This window comes from Amphiprion ocellaris, chromosome 2 (genome assembly GCF_022539595.1).
Source record: "Amphiprion ocellaris isolate individual 3 ecotype Okinawa chromosome 2, ASM2253959v1, whole genome shotgun sequence".
NCBI classification, from domain to species: Eukaryota; Metazoa; Chordata; class Actinopteri; family Pomacentridae; genus Amphiprion; species Amphiprion ocellaris.
In genome coordinates, this window is record NC_072767.1 from 3,358,546 (window position 1) to 3,376,411 (window position 17,866).

The window sequence follows — 17,866 nt, forward strand, 5'->3', positions numbered from 1 at the left end:
GATCTATTTGTTCAACTCTGCGGCCTCCGACACTCAAGAAGTGCAGCCAAGACTTCCTGCAAAACTAAACTGCGTTGCAGAAAACGCCTCCGAGCTGTGAAGGCGGTCGGGTCGAGGTAGACGCTGGACGAGACGGGGAGATGACGCGAAATGGGAAGAGACGGAAAAAAAACACAGACGGAGTAAAATGCCGCTTCCCTTCCACGGGGGAAGCAGCCTGGAAAAATAATTGTGGAGAGGAGACAGAGGAAAGCCACTAATGACAGCAGACAATAAAAAGCGGCCACTACTGTAGTGTCTTCCCAGCCAGAATGACAATAAGGCAGGATTCGGCCGCCCTGCTGTTAGCGCCGCCGACACACAGCTTCAACAGCCACAACCACAGCACCTGAAAATAGAGCTTTGTCTGGGAATAGACTGTTATTAGGTCGCCTAAACACAGGGTCAATAACGCTGCCGCTGCACCTTCTAGACACCAACAAACAACCAGGCTGCTGCTAATTGGGTGGTCGACAAGCAGCGAATACAAGTCTAAATAATGAGGCTGAATTACACGTTTCGGATTCATGTGGTAGTTTGGAAAAGAAGAGAACAAATCCTCATAAATACAAATTTAGTCCCACGGGAATCGTGCTTCAGTTTTGCCCAATATCCAAAACTTGCAGCAAAAAAACAACATTTGGCTTCTGGTCGACTGTACTGAACAATAAAAATCACAATAAACTTATTTCAGAAGACTTTTTTATTACTAAACTCCTCTAAAGGCAGCAGTTTGTGTCCACAGTTTGTTCTAACGTTGCGCAGTGAATAAAATACAACAGTACAAAAATCAGTTCCTCTGCGTGCTACAAATATCATTAGACAGCATGTCGGTAAATAAAAGTTCACAGACAACAACAACAACAACAACAATAATAATAATAATATTATAAACATTCATTTTCCCCTTCAAGTATGCTACTATTCAAAGTGACTAGTGTAAAATTGGCTGAGGAAATAAAATATGTTCATGATTATTTACATATTACAGGTCCGGCAGGTGTGTGTGTGTGTGTGTAGAATTAACAAAAACACAATTTCAGTGTGTTTTTTGTACACATACGCACACACACAGATACAAAAAGACATGCACACACACACACAGTGAAGTGACTGATCGGTTTCCAAATGATAAAACGGAGCAAAAAAAAAAACAAACAAAAAAAAAACAGTTCAGCAACATGTAAGACTCCAAAGCCTCCATCTGATCTCCCCGTTGAAGTTTTAATAAAAGTCTGGAGCAGAACTAAAGTTTTCCTGTCGTCCAATTGCTTTCATTAGGAATGAAAAAGAAAAAAACTAAAGAAAATGTACTGGGAAATGTCTGGATGAGCATAAAATTAATCTTGAATTAAGTTTGACGAAGAAATCCCATCTCAAGGTCAACTTAAGCGGCTGTTTTTAGCTTTCAAGCACCACACACATGGTCTTCTTCAGCATATACTGTAGGTATATGTATTATATGTTGTTAAATTTCAACATGGAAGCAGCTTGTTACATATAATAACAACGTATAGACCCCTAGACACACCCGTTACTGTGTTCCTATGAATACATCGAAAGAATAGCAAAAAACTGCCAAAACATCAAATTCTACTGATGTTAGAGCCTCATAAGTTGGTGAAATGTCGACCAAAGACTCTATTTTAGTGGAAATTGTGGATCCATCCATAGATATACACACTTATAAGTACTTTCTGGGATCCCAATGCTACAACTGTTTGTAAAATTTGCACTTTTTTCCATTTTTAAGGGGCAAAATTAAAAGAAATGATGATTTCTTCATCGACAAGCCAAAAAGTTTGGGAGACTCCGTCGTTAAAATCTATTTTTCCCCATATAATGACCATATACAGACCCCTATACACACTAGTTTTTGTACTTCACATCAACATTTTGTCAAAATAACAAAAAAAAGAAAAAATTGAACCTTTTCTTACCATATATCAAGTTCTACTCATGTTAGAGCCTCAAAAGTTAGTGAAATGTCGACCAAAGACTGTATTTTAGGAGGAAATGTGGATCCATCCATAGATATACACACTTACAAGTACTTTCTGGGGTCCCAATGCTACAATTGTTTGTAAAATTGGCACTTTTTTCCACTTTTAATGGGCAAAATTAAAAGAAATGATCATTTCTTCATCTAGAAGCCAAAAAGTTTGGGAGACTCTGCCGTTAAAGTCTATTTTTGCCCATATAATGACAATATATAGACATTGTACACACTAGTTTTTGTACTTCACATCAACATTGTCAAAATAGCAAAAAAAAAAAAGAAAAAAATTAAACCTTTTCTTACCATATATCAAGTTCTACTCATGTTAAAGCCTCAAAAGTTGGTGAAATGTTGACCAAAGACTGTATTTTTTAGGAGGAATTATGGATATATCCATATTTAAACACTTACAGGAACTTTCTGAGGTCTCAATACCATAGAACTGTTTGAAAATTTCCACTTTTTTTTTTTCCATTTTCGAGGGTCAAAAGAAAAAGAAAAGATTATTTTTTCATCTGGAAGCCAAAAAGGTCGGAAACATCTGCACTTAAACTCTCTTTTTGACCATATGGCCCATATAGACCCTATACACATTAGTTCTTGTGCTCCACGTCACCATTTTGTCAAAATAGCCAAGAAATGGACAGAAGTGAACCTTGTCTTGCTCTACTTTGCTCACATCAAATTCTGTTGATGTTAGAGGCCTCAAAGGGAGCTTTTTAGGACCACAGCACCACAATTATTTGAAAAAATGCATTTTTTTTCAATTTTCAAGGATCAATAATTAAAAGGTGTGTCATTTCTTCATCTGGAAGCCTAACACGTTGGTAACCTCTGCATTTAAACTCCATTTCTGCACATATAATGACAATATACAAACCTCTAGGCACACCAGTTTTGTCAAAACAGCAAAAATGAACTGAAATCAATGGAACTTTTTCTCACCATACATGTCCACACATCAAATTCTACTGATGTTAGAGCCTCAAAAGTTGGTGAAATGTCGAACAAAGACTGTATTTTAGTGGGAAATATGAATACATCCATATCTATACACTTATAGGAACATCCTGGGGTCTCAATGCCACAAAACTGTTTGAAAGTTTTGCACTTTTGCACTTCTAGCAAGTCCAAGTGATTTTCTGAAACAGTGGTTTAACTGTTGATGAAGACCAAGTGATGCAATGGTAAAAAAGCGAGTAAGTCGACCTTCAGCTGAGATTCTTTTGCCCACTCTGGTAAAATTTCTTCACTTTTCCACCTACAAGTGTGTCAACATGCACATGAAGTCCAGAAAATAAAAATCTACAACTATGTAAGAAAAAAATCTGAACCTACCACCATGTATTTCACACTTTACTCCACAACTGTGTACTCTTTTATTGTTAGGTCTGTTATTTGATCTCATTTGTTTACAGACATCTGCTGTGCAAACAGGCCCAGACCTGGGATCAGAAGCAGGATGAAGCTGGACTACGATGTGCAGTGAACACACCCGGAGGCTTGTTTCTACGACACTTTGTGGATGACAACACGTTTATCCTTGGAGACCAGTCGGCTGAGGGTCTCTGGTTTTAACCCTCCGAAACAAGCAGACGGTCCATTTTTTTGCGGTTTGTCCTGGTGAAACCGAGCCGACGGCCGGTGCACCTTCACCTTAATGCTACGACTTCATACCAGGAGAGTAAACACACAAACCTTCAGCTTCATTTACACAGTGGCGATGAATGATTGTACACACCCATATACAGACAAGCAGACTTCTGGTGAACATCTGGAGTCTAAAACACACATCATATACACCAGCTGCTTTGGACAAACACTGATATTTTTATGTCCAAAGACAATTGGTCACCTGCTTCATGATTTAAAGGGATGTTGTGTACACTGAGGAAAATAACGGGATGAAAATCTTCAGATTTTTCTGTGAGACAACAGATGAGAGTCGCTGCATCCGTCACAGTAAGGATTGAAATATCGACAGGAATCAATAACACCTCAGAGCATTAACCCTCCTGTTGTCTTCATTTATGGGCACCTAAAAATATTGTTTCCTTGTCTGAAAAAAAATCCAAAAATTCTGAAAAAAAATCCCCAAATTTCTGAAAATTTGCAAAACCTTCAGGAAGAAAATTCCAATAATTCCTTAAAAGTTTCCCTTAAAAATTTTATAATAAAAAAAATCCCCCAAATTTGGCAAGAAAATTCTTGTAAATATTTTCAAAAAAATTTGTAAAAATCTTGAAAAAAATCCTAAAAATATTTTTTAAAAAAGTGACTCCATATATATCAGTAAAACTTCTGATATTTTCTTTAAAAACATTTTTAACATTTTTTTTCCACCAAAAAATGTTCAAAAATTTCCCAAAAATGTTGAAAATGTGGACATCAGAAGTTTCACTGTGAAAATATTTTTTTTCCACATTTTCAAACTTTAAATTGGGTCAATTTGACCCGCAGGACGACATGAGGGTTAATTAAAACTGGCATCACCAAAAATAGCACAAAAACATTCATTTTTTTGATTTGATTCTGAGGATTAAACTGCTGTGGATTGAATTGGGAATTCTATTAACTTTAAACTGCTTCAGCTCTCTGTATTATCTAGCTTCTGTGTCTTGTGAGTCTCAGTCGTGTGCATAAATATAGAGAACGCGATGCACAATGCATGTGATACAGTAGATTGACGAATTCACCTCAGATCGTGGTTCATTATTTTCCCCCAACTAGTGCAAAATTAGTATATTATCAGCCATAATCACGATGGTGGACATTAATTTTTTGTGCGCAATCGCTCTCCTGTCATGTCCAGAAAATAGAAGCAGTTTAAAGTTAATTTTGCTCTTTTAATCCAGCATGAAATGTCTAGAAACATACAGTACCTTCAGTATAATTCCACTAAAAAAAGCAACAGAAATGATTCATACAGATTTGTCTTTCAAAAGGGTAGATTTTTGGGTTAAAATGCAACACAAGTGAGACAAAATTTTAGCCAATTTTAGCTAATTTCCTTCATTTCAAGCTACAAGTCTGTGAAAAATACCTTTAAATTTTAATGTGGATTTTAAATTAAACAGTCGATCAGTGCATCTGTATGTGCTTAAGAAGCTGTTTGGAAATAAGCTAGAATCATAAAGTACAAATTATTTAACCTTCAGTGTTTAAGCCCCACAAAGACCCAGCAAAGGATTCTGGGAGTGTGGAAAAACAGCACAAGTAACCAAAAGCTCCCTCAATTGGAATTAAGAACACAACAGCTTAGAAAAAACTGATCGAAGTCGGGTTTTGAGAACCAGCTGCAGCGTTAAAGATGCGATCCTTCGGTATTCAGCACTATTAAGACCAATGACAAATAAGAAAATGAAACCAAACAGCTGTACAAACCAAGTAAAACACAGTTAGTCCACAAAAGGTCATTCATTAGTCTGGAATGGAGGATTCACACTGTGCAAAGGAAAAACATCAAGCGGAGAGTGTTTGTGTGTGAGGAGCCGGTTCACTTCTTTCATCCAGGTCCAGTAGAAACCCGCCATCAGGTCTGTCCGTCCATAACTCCTCTCCTCTCCAGGAAAAAACTCATCTTTCACAGCGTTCCTTTCAGTCACGTCTTCAGCTTCATGTCTTTGGATTGATTTCACTTCAGTGAAACCTTTGACACACACAAGAAGCCTTCATTTCCCCAAAGATTGAGTTTAGATATAAAACTAAGAATTAAATAAAACCCAACTATTACTCTATTATTGGCAGTTTAGAAGCAAACGTGGGGGAGCGGTGTTAAAAACAGAAACTGCTGCAACTTCGTACCGACATTCAAACCGTGTTAAAACAAACGTCGCATCGTCGCGTTGAAAGTTATTTTTGTACTCTGTGTTTGACTTGAGTTTAGAAAAAGATGACGTCCTCCTTGTTGAGGTCCTCTGTGGTGATTTTGTGGTACGGTGGTGGCATGCTGTGGCTGTGGCTGAGCCCGTGAACATTTACCTGGCTGCCAGGAGCGACGCTCGGCGGCTGGAACTGCAGGGATCCGGCGCTCTGGGAGTGGGGAGGCTGCATGGAGGGCTGGGGATGAGCAGGAGGCACGACGGGCTTCTGGGAGGCGGAGAGGCCGTCTGGTCCGCCGCTGTCTGGAGGACTGAGCTGATCTGCCAGAAACACAAAGAAAAGGGCACTGAAAATAAGAGCTGTGACTGTTATTAGGTCGCCTAGACACAGGGTCAATAACGCCGCCGCTGCACCTTCTACACACCGAGAAACAACCGGGCTGCTGCTAATTGGGTGGTCAGGATTATTTTGACGAGCAGCGAATAGAAATCTAAATAATGAGGCTGAATTTCACGTTTCGGATTCATGTGGTAGTTTGGAAAAGAAGAGGACAAATCCTCATGAATGCAAATTTTTTTCTATGCAATAATTCCTCACTCCCTCACCTCACCTATGTGCAATATGTGATGTAATGTGGTGCAATACTCCCTACATACAGTATGGGGTTTGTGTGTGCATATATGTGTACTTTTACTTGGACAACTGAAGCCTTTTCGTACCTCAGCTGCAGCATCTGGTTCTCTTATTTTTTTGTATTTATTCTTTATGTCACTCTTTAGAGTGTCTTTTTTGGATTCTATTTTTGACAGTCGTGTGTCTGTTTTTTAACTCGACTTCCAAGAAAACCCCGCACAATAATTTCTATGCTACGTGCCTAAACTCTCTGAATCTTGAATCTTTAGTCCAATGGGAGTCGTTCACTGCATGCTTCAGTTTTGCCAAAACGGCAACAAAATTCAAAACATGCAGCAAAAAAACCATGAGGCGTCTCGTCGACTGTACGGAACAATAAAAATCACAATAAACTCATTTCAGAACTTTTGTTATTGCTAAACTCCTCTAAAGGCAGCAGTTTGCGTCCACAGGTCATTCTAATGTTGCGCAGTGAAAAAAATAAAACAAAAATCAGTCTCGCTGCGTGCTACAAATGTCATCAGACAGCACCTCAGTAAATAAAAGGTCACAGAGAACAACAACTAGAAAAGCACTCAGAGAGCGGAGTACTCCTCCAAGGCTGCTCAGTCCTCCGCCAAGGCTGCTCAGTACTCCGCCAAGGCTGCTCAGTTATTGTTTCATTTCCGATGGATGAAATCTTTAATAAAAATGATTTTATGCTGAGCACAGGCGTGTGTTCTGCATGTGTACGTTATGTACGGATACCGAATCACATGACCTAAATATGTAGCGGACAGCGGGAATTGATGGGACTCAGAAACACCCCCACAGTTTAATCAGTTGTTCCTTGGATCATTTCTGATGGATAAGTCCTGATAAGTCCTCAGAGGTGGATTTGTAGTAGGATCACAATCATGTGATCATCAGCAGGCAGCTGATGTAGTGTTCACTTCTTGTCATGGCTACAGTGACGCCGTGCCACTAGTGCTGGGCGATATGGAAAAAATCATATATCACGATATGGATTATTTTATATCACGATAACAATATATATCATGATATACCACAATAAAGTATGTTTTCAGTTATTCTCTGAAAAGTTTGACAAAAATTTCATTGCTTACTTTTCTCCACGAAACTTCAACCTGCTGCTAGGGCTGGACCCGAATATCCGAATATTCGGTCCCGATGGTGGTATGCGGATATTAATTTTGAGATCCAAATCCCCCCCCCCCCCCCCCCCCATGGACCCATCCATATATATGCACACTTACAGGAACTTTTGTAGGTCTTAAGGGCACAACTGCTTTCAAAAAATATATAATTTTTAAAAATATTTTCAGCCAAAAAGGTTGGCAATCTCTGTATTTAAACTCTAATTGCTCATGTAATGACAACATATTGATATACAGGTCTGTCAGGTGTGTGAGTGTGTGTAGAATTAAAAAAACTTTATATACACACGCACACAGACACAGACACACACACAGACACAGACACACACACAGACACACACACAGACACAGACACACACACACACACACACACACACACACACACACACACACACACACACACACACACACACACACAAAGAAAAGGCCATTAGAGAAGAAAGGATTACACCAAAAATAGCAGTTTAGTCATTCGTAGCTGCAAATGTATCACATGAAATCCTGCCGGCGGCGTTTTTTTTTTTCTTTTTTTTTGTTAGCTGTCATCATGAGAGAACAGGATTAAAGCGTTAAAATGTGTGTGTGTCAGCAGCCATTAATCAGAGGGAAGCATGTGAACCTGATAGGTGTTTACACAGGGTGAGGCTGGCCACGGAGCACAGCTTCACACAGGAATGCCATCGGGTGGAGTCGGGTTTATCCAGGTGGAGAATGTGTGTTTCTCATGTTTGTGTCTGTGAGAATAAGATTAACCCTCCTGTTGTCTTCATTTATGGGCACCAAAAAAGACTGCTTCCTTGTCTGAAAAAAATCTGCAAAAACTCCCCCAAATTTCTGAAAATCTGCAAAAACTTCAGGAAGAAAATTCCAATAATTCCTTAAAAATTTCCCTTCAAAGATTTACTTTAAAAAAAATCCCTCACATTTGGCAAGAAAATTCTTGTAAATATTTTCAAAAAATGAGTAAAAATCTAGAATATTTTCTTTAAGAACATTCAGAAAAAAATCAACCAAAATCCAGTGAAATTTGCTGGATTTTGGTCGATTTTTATGTGAATGTTCTTAAACATTTTTAACATTTTTTTTCCACCAAAAAATGTTCAAAGATTTCCCAAAAATGTTGAAAATGTGGACATCAGAAGTTTCACTGTGAAAATATTTTTTTTCCCACATTTTCAAATGGATCAATTTTGACCCGCAGGACGACACGAGGGTTACTAATGCAGCAGCAGGCGGGCAGACAGAGCAGAGAAGAGACTGTGTTTGGGTTGGCTGACAGATACCTGCCAGGTGATGCGAGGGCTGAGGAGGCGCCGACGGAGGCAGCTGCTGGTGGGGGCTGATGGAGCGTTTGGCCTTCAGGGCGTTGTCCTCTCTGGAGGACAGTTTCAGGGGCAGCATCTGCTTCATGTCCACCGAGGCTGAGAGGAGGAGGAGGAGGGAGAAAACACACAGGCAGGAGGTGATTTAACTGTAAAATTAGATTGCTTTGGTAAACTGAAGCCGCCTTGCTCCCTTCAGGTCTGATAAATCGGTGGGCTGGTGGGTTTAAACAGCTAATGTGGTTGTAATGAGGGCCATCAGGTCAAGAAAATTCTATTTTAACAGTTTAAGCGCTGACAAACGCCACCTGAAACCTCAGATGTGACCTCATGTCAGTATTAGTGGACATTTTTGGGCATTTTTTTAGTTAAGAAAGCAAAAATGTTCTACAAAACAAGTATAGATGAGTGCTAACACTCCTCATATTAAAATTAATCACATTTTTGGTGCCTTTTCAAAAGAGAAATTCAAAATTTGCTGCATGCCATAAAAGACAAATAAGGTTCAGATAAATACAAATAATATGAGTTTGCATCATTTTGGGTAACATAAGTTCAGATAAGTTTAAATAAGTTAGGTTTAGATAAGCTCAGACAAAATATGGTCAGATGAGAAAAGTTACAATAGGTTTAGATAAGTTTAGATACGTTCAGATCAGTTAAGTTCAGATTAAACATAAGCCGGGAAAAGATAAATACAGTTAAGTTCAGAAAGAAAACATAAGATTAGAGGAGTTCAGATTACATTTAAGTTCAGAGAAGATAAGTAACGATAAGTTTAGATAAAATATGCTCAGATAAGACAAGTTAGAATAAGTCTAATTTGGAGTGAAAAACTACTTTTTTTTTTTTTTTTTAGCATGTCTGGCTTATTTTAATACACCTAAGCTTGACAATCCTGGTAAAATATAGCTTAAAATATCATATCTTATTTCCAGAAATCTTACCAAGCCATTTTTCACTTGTTCTATTGGCAGATTCTTTCACTTATTTCAAGGTAAAAGTTCCTTGAAATATTTTTTTTTTCTTGTTTTGAGAGGGGCATGTTTTCCAGTGCACCATCTGATCGACCCCTCACCAGTGCTGTCGGTGCGATGCGAAGCTTTGCCGCTCTTCCCTCCTTTGTTCTTGCCGCTGTTGATGGCGGCCAGTTTGGTGGGGATCTGCTGCTGCACGCCGACCAGCTTGTGCTGCTGGTTGGTGGTGCTGAAGAGATGCAGCGGCACTTCCGTCTTCAGCGGCAGAGTGGACGACGTCGTCTCCCGGCGCAGCGTCACCTCGGGGCGCTCCGGGTAGTCGGCCGGCGCCACCGACAGGCTGGCCCGGACCAGGGGCTTCGGGGGCAGCGGCAGGTCGGGGATACCGGAGGAGCTGGAGGACGAGAGGAGCTCCCCGTTCAGACTACCGGACATTGGAGCCACCTGAAGATGGGAGAAAACTAAGAATTACAGCGGGTCCTCAACTTACATCAGAGTTCCATTTCTATGGAGCGACTTAAGTCGATTTTCACCGTAAGTCGGAACTCCGGCGAAAAACCAAAGCCATTCCGTGCATCACGATATGGATCAGTTCTTTATAAAGTCATGAATACCAACGACTTCCATTCATGTACGAGTCATTTTACTAGAAGATAACAGAATAACAGACCGATTGTAACAGACTGATGTTGTTGATGTTTCAGTGTTTAATGTTCAGTTCCAGATTTACCTAATGTCAGTGAACGTGCCATGTTTAGTTAGCTCACCTCCATTCCGCGTCTCGTTTTTGTCCTTTTGCATCTTGTCTTTTTCGTTTTGGGTCTCACTTTTAGCATTTTGTGTCTCGTTTTTGTCATTTCGTGTCTCCTTTTTGTCATTTTGTGCCTTGTTTTTGCCGTTTCGTCTCGTTTTTGTCGTTTTGCGTCTTTGTCGTGTCTCGTTTTTGTCATTTTGTCTCATTTCTATCGTTTGGTGTCTCATTTTTGTCGTTTGGTGTCGCATTTTTGTCGTTTGGCGTCTTGTTTTTGTTGTTTTGTGTCTCGTTTTTGTTGTTTTGTCTCGTTTTTGTCATTTTGTTTCATTTTTGTTGTTTTGCATCTTCTTTTTGTTGTTTTGTGTCTTGTTTTTGTCGTTTGGCGTCTCATTTTTGTTGTTTTGTGTCTCGTTTTTGTTGTTTCACGTCTCGTTTTAGTTGTTTTGTCTCGTTTTTGTCATTTTGTTTCATTTTTGTCGTTTTGTATCTTCTTTTTGTTGTTTTGTGTCTTGTTTTTGTCATTTTGTCTTGTTTTTGTCGTTTTGCGTCTCGTTTTTGTCATTTTATGCGTCATTTTGGGCTGTGCATGTTAAAGCAGAGAGCATTGTGGGAGATTAGCAAGCAATGGGCACCATGACAAAGACTAATGAGAAGTTACATCACCTGACATGTTACACCTTTAAATTCTTGGAGCTTCAGGAGAAACCAGCCGGACTTCTCCAGAAGACGTTTCTAGAAATGTCTTCCAGAGAAATCCAGCTGGTTTCTCCTGAAGCTCCAACGATCACCAGGATCTGGATGAGTTTGCTGAGGTTTCAGTGTTTATTGTTCAGTTCCAGATTTACCTAATGTCAGTGAACGTGCCATGTTTAGTTAGTTCACCTTTGATTGGCTGAGAGTCAGCAGTAGAGAGAGCTGGGAACGGCGGCTAATTCTGGAGCTAAGTTGTGGGGTTTTTCTAGTTATTCTGGCGTTGGCTACGGCCCACAGTAGAACCCTCTGTGCTCATATTGTTTCTTTTTTGGTCATTTCAGTCCCTTTTATGGGCATTTTTGGTCTTTTTGTGGTCATTTTGTGTCTTTTTGTGGCTGTTTTCAGTCTGTTTGTGGTGATTTTAGGTGTTTTTGTTGTCATTTTGTGTCATTTTTTGTTAATTTATGCATTTTTGTAGTCATGTGTCTTTTTGTGGTTGTTTTGTGTGTCTTTGTGCCCATTTTGCTTCTTTTTTGGTCATTTTCAGACTGTTTTGTGGGCATTTTAGGTGTTTTGTTGTAATTTTGAAACTTTTTGTATTTAATAAACGACCAGAGAACCAGATAAAGTCTCACTCATTCATCACAGAGGGTCGCTACAATATGTTGACCTGTTTTTACATCCTGACCCATGTTGGTCGGTGTTTGGCCCTGTTCCCAGCATTTTATTTTATCTAATTTCAATTTATGGAGATGGCTTTCCTTTTCTTTCAAGCATCAGAAGAGTCTGACATATGGTTGGGAGCCATAATGAAGGGCAAAAAGTTAGTGAATGTAGCACAATCCAAGGTGGTGTACAACCAGAAAATGCAAACAAAGTCATCTTATAGCACCACCTGACGACGTATTCATCCGCTCTGCTCATCAACTAGTTCCACGTAACCGGTTCTGACATAACGATGAAACGCCATATGTCGCAAACCGAGGACCCGCCCGTAACCAGTTCCAACGTAACGATGAAACGCCGTAGGTCGAGGACGTCGTAAACCGAGGACCTGCCTGTATTGGCTGAGAGATGATAGTCTTCTTCCTGTTGTTGCAAACATCATCATTAAAAGATTTCAGATTCAGCATTTCGAGTTCAAACAGTGGAAGCCCTGCGCTGTAATTATCCATATCTGCGGTCCAGTTCACATTCTGACTTGGGGAACATCATGTTTGCAGTCTGTACTGTGGCTTGTGTGTGACTGAGAAAATAAAAACAAAAAGCAGCTTCTTAAGAGTACAGAAGACACACGCAGATAAACACACAGCATAAATCTAGTGTGTGACGCCGTGTCATTACAGGAACACAAGCTGTTGAGGCGCTGGGTATTTAAGAGCTAAAGGGGGAATCAGAAACACATGGGACTCTTTCTGCTGAGTGCGCATCTTCTGGTGCAAGCTTTTGATTTTCTTTCTCTCCCATGAAGCTCAAGGACAATGCAGACACACAGAATGAGAAACATAAAACCCCTTAATAGTCCCTGTGCACATAAAGGCGTGGCTAACAAAACAGACAGGACTGTCAGACAAGCAGGAGAACAAGAACACGTCTCTCATGACATCAGTGGATAAAAGACACTGGCTGCTTTGTCCACTTAATTACTAGAACAAAGGAGAATCGATGTAAAGATCAACATTATCGTCCAACCTGCACCCTGAGAGACTGACCAGGAGGATTACTGTGACAGAGGAGTGGCGTGGCGTTTGTCTAAGTAATCCCACGTGTTGCATTACAAGAACTATAAAAAGCTTCCTTTCAAGGTGCTATTGTGGGAATTACTGCAGGACCAAAGTTCCCTAGTGTCTTCTAAATGGTGTTGCACAACTATTAACCTCACATTTAACAGAAAAGTTAAAACGTATCTTTGTAACGCTCGGGTTGATCAGCTTTCTCATTTGGTCGCACCTCCCATCTTGTCTCAGGCAAAACACGCTGCCCTGCTCAACATTTTCTTATTGATAAACACGACAATTTAGCAATGTTGCAGTTGTTGCTAGGTGGATGCAGTGCTCAGACAGGTGTGAGACCAAAAATAATTTGGAAAAGATTTAAACTGGAGCAGGGGTGTCAAAGTCATTTCAGTTCAGGTTCCACATTCAGCCCAATCTGATCTCCAGTGACCAGTAAAATCAAAGCACAATAACCTATAAATAACCACAACTCCAAATGGTTCCTTTGTTTTAGTGCAAAAGGGTACATTCTGAAAAAGTTCCCATTTAAGGAATTATCTTTTTACAAAACATCATGAATGACCTGGAATTTCTTAAGAAAGTAAGTTCAGTTTAATCAACAATCAGCCTCAGTTTATCATTTCCACAATACAATTTCCAGATGGAAAAGTGTCTACAAAGGAACACAACATTTAGTCATCTGGAACTGAACCATAGAGGATTTTACTTTATGATCAAAATGACAAAAGTCAGACAAAAAAAGGCAAAAAAAAACCCCCAACAAAAACAAGACAAAATATTACAAAAATGAGAAACAAAATGACAAAAGAACGAACAATCTAGTATTTTACTTTGTGATTAAAACAACTTGTCAAGGTCTAGAAATTATTTTAAATTTATAGTTTTACTAACTTACAATCTGCAGTTAATGTCTTCTCTGTAGTTTTTACACTTTACAAAGCCGTCCCACGGGTCAGATTGGACCCTCTGGAGGGCCGCTTTTCACAAACATGTTCAGCGAAGAGCTGTTTTTTAGTCTCTTCTTAAAGACTGAGAGGGATTCTCTCTCAGTGATACAGATTCTCAACTGAGGTTTTATCTGCAAACCAAATACCACTATACAAAGCCGTGCAGCTACAACAAGAAAACTGTATGCATTGTATTGTCACGAGAAATTGATTCAGCTGGTAATGCAGGAAACACATAAATATTCATTTCATGTTTGGTCCTGATTAGCTGCTACTGCTGTTACTGCAGCTAACAAAACACAGATTAGAACATTAATTAGTCTGTTTATATTTATTACACAGAACATTCAATCAATTAGATTAATTTCACTTTGATTTGGCCAAAAACTAGTCAGTGTCAGACCTAAATATTGAGTATAATGTTTAACTCAATAAAGTTTAATAGTCACCAAGTGGTAAAAAAACATATTAATGTGCACGACCAAGTTTTCTACCAGTATTCCTCTGTTGCATCATTTGCGGATGGATGGATGGATGTTGGATGGATGGAAGATGGATGGATGGATGGATGGAAGTTGGATGGATGGATGTTGGATGGATGGAAGATGGATGGATGGATGGAAGTTGGATGGATGGATGCATGGAAGGAAGTTGGATGGATGGATGGATAGATGGATGGATGGATGGATGGATGGATGGATAGATGGATGGATGGATGGATGGATGGATGATGGATGGATGATGGAAGGAAGTTGGATGGATAGATGGAAGTTGGATGGATGGATGGATGGATGGATGGAAGTTGGATGGATAGATGGAAGTTGGATGGATGGATGGATGGATGGAAGTTGGATGGATAGATGGAAGTTGGATGGATGGATGGATGGATGGAAGTTGGATGCATGGAAGGAAGTTGGATGGATGGATGGATGGATGGATAGATGGATGGATGGATGGATGGATGGATGGATGGATGGATAGATGGATGGATGGATGGATGGATGGATGATGGATGGATGGAAGGAAGTTGGATGGATAGATGGAAGTTGGATGGATGGATGGATGGATGGAAGTTGGATGGATGGATGTTGCATGGATGGATAATTAATCCCGAGGGGAACTCAAGAGGCAGCATGCCATCGGTAATTTCCTCTTTTATGTGAGATTGATGATGAAAACCTGGTTAACAAAGAAGTCATGATAGCTGTTATCGCTGACTGGGGTTTCAGGTTTTGTGGAACCAGCTAACACAAGGAAAGCCTGGATTTGTCAAACCTACTTCACAGTAAACCAATTCAGCTTAACTGGACTGGAAATCCTTCATTCCCTCGTGTTTGCAAAGTAGAAATACTCTCAATCCTCTACAGAGCTGACAAAGCACTGTAACAGCAGACTGAAACTCCATTTTCTGCGTCTGAACTCTGGCTGCGTTTGTTATGCAACCTGCATCCTACGTGATTGATGATGATGCCGAATACTTCCTCTGGCGATGTGGGATGCATGATGACTGTGTTTTACAAGGCATGAAGGGCAGATTCATCTGAGTGTGACCGAGCGTCCAGACTGGAGCTTCCTCCAGCTGTAATGTCGCTTCAGTGAGGCCCTTCGATGGGGACAGTCTCCATAACTCCTTCCCTGCCCTGTTGTTTTTCTGCTTCCCCTCCAGCACTCGCTCATCTCAGCACACAGTCCATGGGCCCGGAACCAAAATCTCCAGTATCGGTACCACTCAAGGTGACCAGTTGTTTTTGGTCTTTTTAACTAGCTGTATGTCTCTAGTTTGCATTTTGATATGACAGCCGTTGCAGACTCACAGCTTAATAAATGTTACCACTGGTTTAATGGACACAATGAGAGAGTCTGAGCCTAAAGTCCTATCAACGCGACGGGACGGAATGTGATGCGATTTTTCCCCATTATGAAAAAATAAGAAACGCCACATGCTGCACATCATCATCTGTGTTAATAATTTTACAGCACAGAATAATACTATAACAAACCTGAGACTGAGAAAGATTTTGTTGCTATGGCAACAAGATTGTCTCTGACAAAAACAAGAAACAGAATGACAAAGCAAGGCACAAAACGACAAAAAGACACAAAACGACAAAAACAAGACACAAAACGACAAAAACAAGAAACAAAACAACAAAAACAAGATATAAAAAGGACAAAAACAAGACGCAAAATGACAGACACAAAATGACAAAAACAAGACAAAATGACAAAAACAAGGTGCAAAAAGACAAAAACAAGACACAAAACAACAAAAATAAGACATAAAAAAGGACAAAAACAAGACGCAAAACGACAAAGACACAAAACGAAAAAGCATGACAAAAAACGACAAAAACGAGATACAAAATGACAAAAACAAGACACAAAACAACAAAATCAAGACACAAAACAAATAAGCATGAAAAGAAAGTACAGACAAACAAGAATATATATATATATATATATATATGTTACCCGTTCTCAAACAGTTTTATTGGATTACTGACTTATATTAGATGTGATCTCTGCATACAGTGAGATAAATGAATTGTGCCATACAGTGGTTATGGTGAATGTTTCACTAATAAGTGATAAAGCTGCCAGTGTGGAGAGGCTCTCACATCTTAATGTACTTACATTAACCCAGTGTACATTTTAGCACCACTTAGGTTTGGTCACCTAAGGTGGTTCCAATATCCGGTCTGACCCATGGACTAACACAGATGTTCCATTGTTTCCCGGGACGAGGTGATCGGCTTCCAGCGACACCAACGTCAGGTTTCCAGGGCAGGCCGGAAGCTGCACAGCACAAAGAGTCCTGACTGACAGCTCATAAACAATTAGCACTGGCTGCCTTCCAGAGGGATCCGCTAATGACAGGTTAGCACCAGCTAATTATACAGCCAGGTTCCTGGATACTCCCGTATCGTCCACATCTCCACCATGCGCTGCCTCGTGCATGAGAAACACCACCGGGAAGGAGATTCTGGTTGAGCGACTACAATGTTCTGTGTGAAAATGTACCGTAAAAATGACTTTCTGAGAGCCGTGTGCAGCTCTGATCCGGGCTGAATTAACGAGATCAGCAAACAGCGTAAGCTAAACTTGTCTAATCCCAAATCAAACTGTGTTTAAGTCATTCATACAGTTTGCAAATGGGATGAGTAAATATTATTCCGTCTGACATTTGGTGCAAGTGTTATTCATCTGGCAAAATTATTCAGCAGCTTAATCTTCCAAGTCATTTATTAATGAGCTTACATTCCCCAATCTGTAGAATATTTACCTTAATCTGTTTTTTTATGTGGCAGTAAATGGATTCTCTTTGGGTTTTGAACAGCTGGTCAGTGAAAACATCTGAAGTCTGCTGCGATGTGCATTATTCACCGTTTTCTGACATTTTGCAAACTTAAAAGCTGCAAAAAAAGAGAAAAATGTTCCAACAGATCACTCTTCAGCAATTAGTCCAATAACTGATTATGAATTTAGTTAGTTTCAGAGCAGAAATACCACACTTCTGAAAGGTTTTTTTTCTTAAATGCATTAATCTAAGTAGTTTTAGTGTTAGTATTATTGTAAGTGGAGTACGTTTAATTTTCAAATAGTTGATAGCGTCACCTTGAGCTCATGTAGAAATGAAAAAAAAAACACTGAATATTGCCAGATTTATCACTTCAATTATGACTTTTTTCTTATTTTTTAATGGGTTAAATGCAATTAAAACACTAAAATTGTCAGAGGGTTTGATTTTATCTGATGTTTCATGTTTGATAATTAGCAGAGCTAGCTT

The 17,866-nt window shown here is 39.6% G+C and overlaps 1 protein-coding gene across 2 annotated transcripts in view; it reads right to left on the reverse strand.

The window, feature by feature from the left end:
- Positions 1-724: 724 nt before the first annotated feature.
- Positions 725-17,866, reverse strand: part of arhgef18b (rho/rac guanine nucleotide exchange factor (GEF) 18b) — an 80,436-nt gene continuing 63,294 nt past the window's right edge. For both annotated transcript variants that reach the window (XM_055017508.1, XM_055017506.1), the window contains 3 exons: positions 10,051-10,393; positions 8,934-9,071; positions 725-6,180 (listed from right to left, as the gene is read on the reverse strand). In XM_055017508.1, the coding sequence (XP_054873483.1) occupies positions 5,921-6,180; positions 8,934-9,071; positions 10,051-10,393 (741 nt within the window). In that variant the 3' untranslated portion in view covers positions 725-5,920. The remainder of the gene's footprint in view (positions 6,181-8,933; positions 9,072-10,050; positions 10,394-17,866) is intronic.